The sequence below is a fragment of the Aplidium turbinatum genome, chromosome 2, assembly GCF_918807975.1.
Source record: "Aplidium turbinatum chromosome 2, kaAplTurb1.1, whole genome shotgun sequence".
NCBI classification, from domain to species: Eukaryota; Metazoa; Chordata; class Ascidiacea; order Aplousobranchia; family Polyclinidae; genus Aplidium; species Aplidium turbinatum.
The window spans coordinates 38,427,268-38,436,087 of NC_137473.1; the positions used below are offsets into that span (position 1 = coordinate 38,427,268).

General features: G+C 36.8%; 1 protein-coding gene across 2 annotated transcripts in view; it reads right to left on the bottom strand.

Annotated features, from left to right (window-relative positions):
* The window catches only part of LOC145764588 (uncharacterized), a 32,069-nt gene extending 25,538 nt beyond the window's left edge, over positions 1 to 6,531 (bottom strand). For both annotated transcript variants that reach the window (XR_014288494.1, XM_082576218.1), the window contains exons 1-7: positions 6,337 to 6,531; positions 5,205 to 5,461; positions 4,556 to 4,747; positions 2,216 to 2,299; positions 1,421 to 1,601; positions 595 to 878; positions 21 to 192 (exon numbers count right to left, since the gene is read on the bottom strand). Coding sequence is in view for 1 of the 2 variants with exons in the window: in XM_082576218.1 (XP_082432344.1) it covers positions 21 to 192; positions 595 to 878; positions 1,421 to 1,601; positions 2,216 to 2,299; positions 4,556 to 4,747; positions 5,205 to 5,461; positions 6,337 to 6,522 (1,356 nt within the window). In the remaining variant the exon portion in view is untranslated. The remainder of the gene's footprint in view (positions 1 to 20; positions 193 to 594; positions 879 to 1,420; positions 1,602 to 2,215; positions 2,300 to 4,555; positions 4,748 to 5,204; positions 5,462 to 6,336) is intronic.
* Between the last annotated feature and the right edge of the window lie 2,289 nt (positions 6,532 to 8,820).

Below are 8,820 nucleotides of genomic sequence, written 5' to 3' on the forward strand. Positions count from 1 at the left end.
GATACATGCAAATTACATACCTCAATGAGAGCTTTAAAATGCACAGAAAAGTTCTTGACAGTGATTGACACCCGCGCATCATCACCCACAGCTTCTTGAAGCAGATCCATATGCTTTCTGCTTTGCCTAATAAACCTTGCCACTGGTACATCGGGTGGATCCATGTCAAACCCGTACGCGTTCTTGAGAGTTCTACAAAAAAAAAGTAAACTAGAAGGAAACAAGAATTCATGCATCTACGATTCTACGTCTTCAGATGCTGACTGTAAGCCACAAACTACAACTCATTCGGATCGAGTGAAAACTCTCGCTATTACAGTATTTCAAGTAATGAGGTGTTCAAGTAAGAGCATATTTGTGGCAAGCCTACAAATTTTTGTCTTCTTTGGCCGATTTTTCTAATATATAATATATTACTTGGAATACATAATTACAAGTATACTTGGATGATGTGTAAATAATGCTACAAAACAAAAGGGAAAAAATAAATTCAAAACTTCTTAAAAAACCTTCTGTCAAAAATTTAAGATTGCTTTACCAAACAAACTTTGTGGTAGATGTGACTCTATTGGATGTTGTCAATATTATGATTACCTGGGCACTGTGGTATTCAGAAAATCAATAATTTCCTTTTCCTTTTCTTCAACTGAGTTCAACTGACCAGAAATCAAAACTTTGTTGTCTTCTATGAACCATTTGATGTAAACTGAGTCATTATCTTGTTGGGTTTGTTGTTCGAAGAATGCAGGGGCTTTCGCTACCACTTTCATCAGATGGTCATGATTGAACCGACGCATTTTTGACGTATAGTTTTTCAAGAAATCTTTGAGCATTGATTCGCATGAACTATCGAATTCTTCAATAGAAATTCGTAAATTCTGAAATAATACTTTTCTCATAACCACGTGAATAAAATGGTTTCTATTAAGAAAACTAACTTGATGCTTTGATCAACCATACAGAATATCACGAAACAGCCAGACAGAAATAGGAAAGTCACTACGCAACACCAACTACTAATCCACGTTTTTGGTTGAAGGCAAAGGTTTAAAATAAGCATGTCTGTTTTTTCGGCGTATAAAAATTACAGTGGAAATGGAAAGGTCCACTTCGAGTCATAAATTGAACCGGTAAATATCGTTCATTTGATAAAATGTATACGCAGATGGCCAAATAAATGCATTATGTTTGGTGTTTATTAATATTTAAAAATAAACTGCTTGTTTGAACCATATTTTTGATGATTAGTAAACACAAAAACAAATTTTTGAAACTATTAGGTTTTTCCTCTTGAGACATATGGTTTCCACATGCTATACAAAGTCATTTTCAGAATATTGTAATGGGTCTAATCAATTAGCTTCAAAACTTCTCAACTAGTTTTAATATCACAGGCACTTATCGAAAACGTTGTGCTTACAGGTTTAGGATGACAACGGTATTCCATCTTCCTGTCTGGTTTGGTCATCCAAACCATCACATCGGCCAGAGACTCCATTGCTACTTTTAATAGAAACGTGTGGGTTTTGGAGAACTTTATGAACCTAGCCGTACTTGGATCGGTTGCGGGAAGAGTGTACAGATGCTTGGTAGATAGATATCTGATAAACAAGCACAAGGTGCCTTGCACAGACCTGTGACGCTAAAATGTCTTTTAGTTTTACAACCGATTGTCTGTGCGCAACACACGCTGTTGAATTTTCAATTTACAACAAAAGTAATAAAAATCCAGTGACAAGGTGTTGTGTATACACTATATATATATTTGTTTCATCCACTTAACCGTTTGTAGATTTGTAATCTGTAGGTCGCTGCAGCAAATGGAGTGTTATATGCAGTATGCACGCAAGGCGACGCTGCCGACGCCGAAACGTTCACTTTCTATCAGAAATGTTTCGAAAACATTCCCAATGTCACGTGCATATAACACTCCATCTGCTGCAGCGAACTACAGATTACAAATACATCGGGCGTTCCCCTGGGATGGCAGTATTGTAAAAATAAGTTGAAACGGTCATGTGATCAGAAAGTAAGAGTCGTACAACAAGTCAAGACAATTTTTCAAAACATAATAATCACCAATGATCCTGCTGACTTTCAACTCGGAATGCAACGGAACAACACCGACATTTTCAAGACTTTTCGTTGATAAAAACAGATTTGTTTTCCAGCAAAACACAAGGCAGTACAGCTCGATATTTAAAAATAAACTCACAACTTTAGCAATGGTGGAGAGCTTCTACCACTTGAGCTTGCATATGCTTCAGTGTCGGTCGCATAAGGTTGTACGTCACTAGTGCTGAAAATATATATAACATTTATTAAAGAAATGAGTGAATAGCATTTTTAACGATTGCTAATACCCTCTTTACAATGTGATGTATCGTGCAACTGTGGACGAAACTCCTGCATATAACAAATAATATACGAAAAGCTCAAAAGACGTTGTTAGAACCCTGTTGCGAAAAAACGGTTGAAAAAAATGAGAGATTCTAAAAATAAACAATTGAAAGTATGGGCTACGTATATCAGAGCTTACCAAACTACGGCCGCGAACTGATTTCATCCGGCCCGACACGTGCTGCGAAAATAACAGCTGCACTACAACTGTACTTCCCTTGACATTAGCAACCGTCTTTGGCTTTGCCTTTTTGTGCAATAGAGACTAGTCCGCCCCGTTAGCTTAGTGGTTACGCGCCGGGCTCAAGATCACGCGGCGCAAGTTCGACTCTCGGGGTGTGCGCTCGAGCTTCAGGACTGCTCTCCATTCAGCGGAATGGCCCGTTTCGGTGAATTCGATTCGGTGAGTTCCCTATTCGGTGAGAGGCTTTTTCGGTGAGTTCCCTATTCGGTGATTTTTTTTAACCGTAGCCGTTTTAGGGTTAGGGGTTTGGGGGTTAAGGGTTGGGGTCTTATTTCAACACTTAGCAACGTTAAAACGATGTAAAAGCGGCAATGATAATTAGGCTACGGTACCCGATAATTAAAAAAAAAAATTAAAAAAATCACTGCATCTACATTCTACAACCTAGTTTTGATTTGAACATTGCTTTTTGTTTTTAACACGCCTGCAAACAAAACAAGAATTACCAGCTACGATATATATACCATATGTACAGGGCAGCACAAAATTCCAATTAATTGCATATTATAGGGTAATCATTAATCAATTTGCATCTAGTATTTATGCATTTGAATGGGTTATGCGGGTATCAGAGTGCATATCGACCGAGTGACCAATAATCAGCAAGGTTTGTGAGTTAACACAATTATGATAAAACCGATTATAAAATCATCCAGATCATTTTTGAATTGTTCCTATGCAAATCATAAATTTCTCGTGTGTATATGACATGGCCATTTCACCAACAGCAAAATAACGATTGATAATGTTGATTATGCAAAGTAAGCATCAACAAGTCTACGTGATTGATGATCTTATTTACCTTTTTTGACGTTTTGCAGTACTTTGGTTGTTAAACAATCATGAAATATCAGAACAAGGTTTAGTATGATACATGACAGTATTTAGTTTAAAATTTTGTAATCTTTCATTACATTTCGCGAACAGAGTATCACATGTGCGGCAGTGCGCAGCAATTAAATATTTAGAATGTATTTATATAGTAAATAATTAACCCAGCCTCGTGGGCGAAACACGAGCCCAGCCTCATGGGCGAAACACGTATCTATCGCTGTCAATTCTTGTTACAAATCGGATGCCCAAAAACTTAAATAATTAACGGTTAATACGTTTGTTTTACATGTTCGTTTCAACTGCTGTAGGTACTTTAGCCATTCATACAGCAGACAAAATAAAAGCTGTGAAAATGCCAATGTTGCGAACTATTGTGATGCAAAGTGGAAGTATATTACTGTTTGAGCAGAATGTTTAATAATAGTATTATAATACAAAAATAATGTAAATGACACATACTTATTACGTTTAAATTTTTGAATTTAAATTTCATCTCCACTGGCACATATATAATTATATATATAATTGTTTTGTTCAACTGACATTTAACATTTTTAGAGAATTCTCTGATTTCAAAACGCTACCTTCTGTTTATTCATCACTAAAGAGTGTAAAATCTCCCATTGTTCTTTATTTCTTTGTTGAACATACTGATTAATACTTTGTTAAAAATGCACTAATATACTGTTTTAATTCTTGCGCCCCCTGGTTCTTGTAGCATAGCCGTTTCCAACCTATTTCTCTTATGAACCGGTTTCAAAATGAAAACAGTCTCGCGGACCGCTATAGGAAAAACGAAGTTTGACATCTAATTGTTAGTCTAAACTTTTATTGCTGTTCAAACACACTTTACACTGCAGGACGATTTTGATTAAGTGTTCTTGCGACAAGGCAGCAATCTTTTCGCAACCAGAGTTTGGGAACCCCTTGCAGCGTATTGACAAATGTAATAAATTAGTTTTCTTCTGCTTGAGTGAAGATAAAAGTCTCATAAAAGTGAAGCGATTTTTAGATCATGATGAAACTCAGTCCAATGAAAATACATGAATTTGTACATTAAAATTAGATGTTTTTTACCTCATATTTAAAGATGCTGCATAGTTTGAAGTTGATCGTTTGACACTAACACTGCCACTTGGAAACATACTTGGTGGAGAAGATGGAGTGGTGAAGGACATTGTTGGCACATAACTAGCAGCCAGCGATACGGTTGAATATACAGGACTGCTCACGCTGGTACTTGAAGTGTCACTGCTATTGGCACTTGTTCTGTTATGAAAAAGATTACAATAAATCAAGATGTTTTTACTTTATCACAGCTTGAAGTCTTCATTGTATCACCAATGGTGGGGTTAGAAAAGGTGTCCTAAATATAGCCTGCTGTAACCCATCCCTTTCAAGGGATGGCCTTCATCAGTTTTATATCCATAGAAACATGAAATCAGAAATCGTGGGTTATGTTCTGGTCTGTGAAGCCTTATTTTGGAGCTTGTAATCTACAGTTTCACCGCTTAAGAAAAACTGCAAATCTTGCATATTACAAAGAAACTTACATCATAATCAAAAACTGTGCATTTGACAAATGCTTAAAAGCGGGTATAACTTACGAAGTATGATTAAGTTGTTTCTAGTGCAGAATAAATTAAAAAAAGAAAGAAAACTAAATAGCTTGGTGTTACACAAACACTTCAGATATCAAAAATTTTAAATGATTTTAGAAACTCACTGTGCCGGTCGTGATAATTGTGGATTCTGTGCTTCTCGAAGCCGACGTATCATAGCTTTCACATCTGTGCTAACACCAGTGATTCTAACTGTATTTTGAAATTGGTTTTTCTCAACAGTACAACGCAGATTTGACCCATATGCTATAGAGTTAAACTGAGGAAATAATTGCATTGTTTCTTCATAGGACATAAACTTTTGAAAATAATCATCCAGTTTTTTCTTGCATTCATCGGTAGATGTCACTGACAACTTATCCTAAAAATAAAATTCGGATAAATAAAAAACTACAAGTATTATACTAACTACTAAGCATTGTACAAATATGATATACATGCAACATCAGTGTGAAGACTGAAGAACATTTAACTAACAATCCTCATCCTGCATTATTCAAAAGAAACTTGCTATTCTTAAGCACTATAAATTTCAAATTTTTTGACATTGTGCACACTAATATGTTTGCTGCACCAAATCTGCAATGGTAAAGTAGCACAAGGTACGGCCAGTGTCAAATTACATACAAAAGACTCAATACAAGAATTCTTTAAATCTGTATATATGTATAATACAAAATACTTTTAATGGAACTTTTGAACCAAAATGTAAAAACTAATGAAAAAATAGTAATCACGAAAGGTGATTGATTGTAATGTTAGACCAGAGGTAAGTGAAATAGATTAATGGCAGTGCTGAAGATTTGGCAAAAACTCAAATCAAAAAGCTAAACAATCTAGGCTAATGGATGTATTCAGAATGGCTCGTTTCGGTGAGTCCGATTCGGTGGGTCCGATTTGGTGAGTTCTCTATTCGGTGAAAGCCTTTTTCGGTGAGAGCCCTATTCGGTGATTTTTTTTTTAAATTATTGGGTACCGTAGCCTAATTATCATTGCCGTTATAGGGTTAGGGGTTACAGGTTAGGGTCTTATTTCAACGTTTAGCGACGTTAAAACGATGTAAAAGCGGTACTGATAATTAGGCTACGGTACCCGATAATTTTCAAAAAAAATCACCAAATAGGGCTCTCACCGAAAAAGGCTCTCACCGAAAAGGCTCTCACCGAATCGGACTCACCAAATCGGACTCATCGAATAGTAGCAGACCCGGATGTATTGTATGTACAAGTTATTTACCTGTAAAGGTTGTAACTTTATTTTTCCAACTCCTGGTATTGTAGTAATTTCTTGAAAAGTGGCATAGTTTTTAATTGTTAATTTCAACTCATCAATGTATTCCGGTCTAGTTTTGATAAATGCTGCAACATGCTCATTACATTCATATGGCACATTGTTGGCAGGTACACTTTGGCCTCCACCCATACTTTTTTACAACAATCTGTCTAAAAATTTAAGAAGATGTGATAATATATGTATAATACTAATACAATTGCCAGTAACATAGTTGCAATAACAAATCAGTTTGGTGCTTTAATCATATATAAAAGGTTTGCAAACAATATTTTGGTGCACAATTTATAAATTGTCTATGCAACACATACCAAAAAAGCTACTGCTTTTAGAAAGTTATCGGAGGGTGGTGGGGGTGGATGCATAATATCAGAGGTGGACACCCGCTACTTTTAAAGTAGCGCGCTACCCGCTACCGCTAATTGGGCCAAAGTAGCGCGCGCTACCGCTACCAATTTACAAAAGTAGTGCGCTACCCGCTACCGCTACTCGGGCCAAAGTAGCGCGCGCTACCGCTACTTTTGTCTAAAATGACACTAGGAAACACTCAAGTCCATAGTGACGCAAAAACGATCTTGAAAACAAATGTTATCATTCGTTTACCCTGTCATTTTGACGTCGTTATAGAAAACACATTCTAAAGGAAATTTATTGTTACAACTTACGCATCTTTCACAAACACGAGCATTTCAAAATGAGAGTCACTAAGTCCTGCCCGCTTTTGCTTAAGCACATCTTTTCCAACAGAGAAAAGTCTCTCCAACGCAGCACTGGAAGAAATGGGGGTGTTGTATTTAATGAACAGATGTTTTAACTCGGTATTCGAAAAGCTCAAGGACTTGCTCTTGTCCGAAAAAAAGGCGTCCACAATTGTTGCTTCCTTCTGCACCAACGTTTCACGGGATGGCGCAAACAGTCCAAACACTCCAAAATACATCCTCAGAGTCATGACTGGTGTTGGTGTCACTCTTCTCGGTATCAACCTGGCTTGATGTCTCCCGCAACAGTCGAATTACATCTGTCTTGACTTTTTCTCGCAGTGCGTTAGTATCATGCGTGGAAACGTAGTGCAGAAATTGTAGCCACGACGTCTTGAAGGAGGGATGAAGACGATGCCACAACGCATTTCATGTTGTTGAAGCACTTGTCGAATCGTTTCTTCACCCCTTCAAGGACTTTCACTTTCAACTCCTCACAGGTCACAAGATCACTGATCTCGGTCAACTTCTTTGCGCAAATTGTGATGGTTGGAAGCAAGACTCCGTAATATACCTTGGACTCGCCCTGGAGAATGTCTAAAGCCTGGCAGATAAGCTTCATCAAAAGGAAATATTCGCCGAAGAAGTTGACGTCAGCTAGAAAAGACCAAAACTTTGCAACCAAACCGATTATATAGCTGCTTGACCACGTCAGTATTGCAAAAAAAAATAAGTATTTCTTTCAATTTAAATTAAAAAGTAGCGGTAGCGGAAGTGCAACTGAAAAAAAGTAGCCCCTCTCCCGTTACTTTGGAATAAAAATAGCGCCGCTACTGCAGCCACTACTCCAACTAAAAAGTAGCGTCGCTGCCGCTACTTTTACCAAAAAAGTAGCGCCGCTAGTAGAGCCGCTACAAAAGTAGCGCGCTACTGCCCACCTCTGCATAATATATCAATTACCATATCTACTATCGTCCGCTATAACGCATCACACAACTAACATAACAAAGTCTACATTTTCTGGGAACTTTGTCTGTAGGCTGCTTTTTATCGAATATTTTAATTTGAACTTGAAACTTTTATTTAGAAAGATGGAGTCGCAGGGATTTTGTCTGAAGTCGACCAGTTGTAGGTACTGACGTCATTTTTAACTGCAATAGCAGATTGCTATGCATTTACCATTCAATCATCTAAAGTTAAATTTGAATCCAATTGTATAAGGCTAAATGGAAACCAGATCAAATCTGTAGATTGCGTGAAATATCTGAGTGTATTTCTTAACACGAAAATGTGTGATGACAAGAATATAAACCGACAAGTGCAATGAATCTACTGTTCTACCAACAAATTAAAAACAAAATGTTACATGTACTCTAGTGAATTAAAAAATGTTATCTTCTGTTCATCTTGTACCCCAATATATGCATGTTATCAGTGGAAAAATTATTATCAATGTGACAATAATCACTTACGTATTGCGTTCAATAAATCATTTAGAATTATTTACAATTTTCCCAAACAATATAGTGTCCTTAAACATCAAGTTTTGTGTAACATTGTTACATTTGATGCAATAGTACAGAAATATGTTTTTTCTTTTGTTGGAAGATGTAGCCCCTCCAGATTGTAGCAAATGTTGTTTGTCAAGATTGTAGCAATGTCGCCCCTCCATTACAACTGATCACGAGCTGCCATACTGAAATGATCTATTCACTTCCAACTAACATTTCTA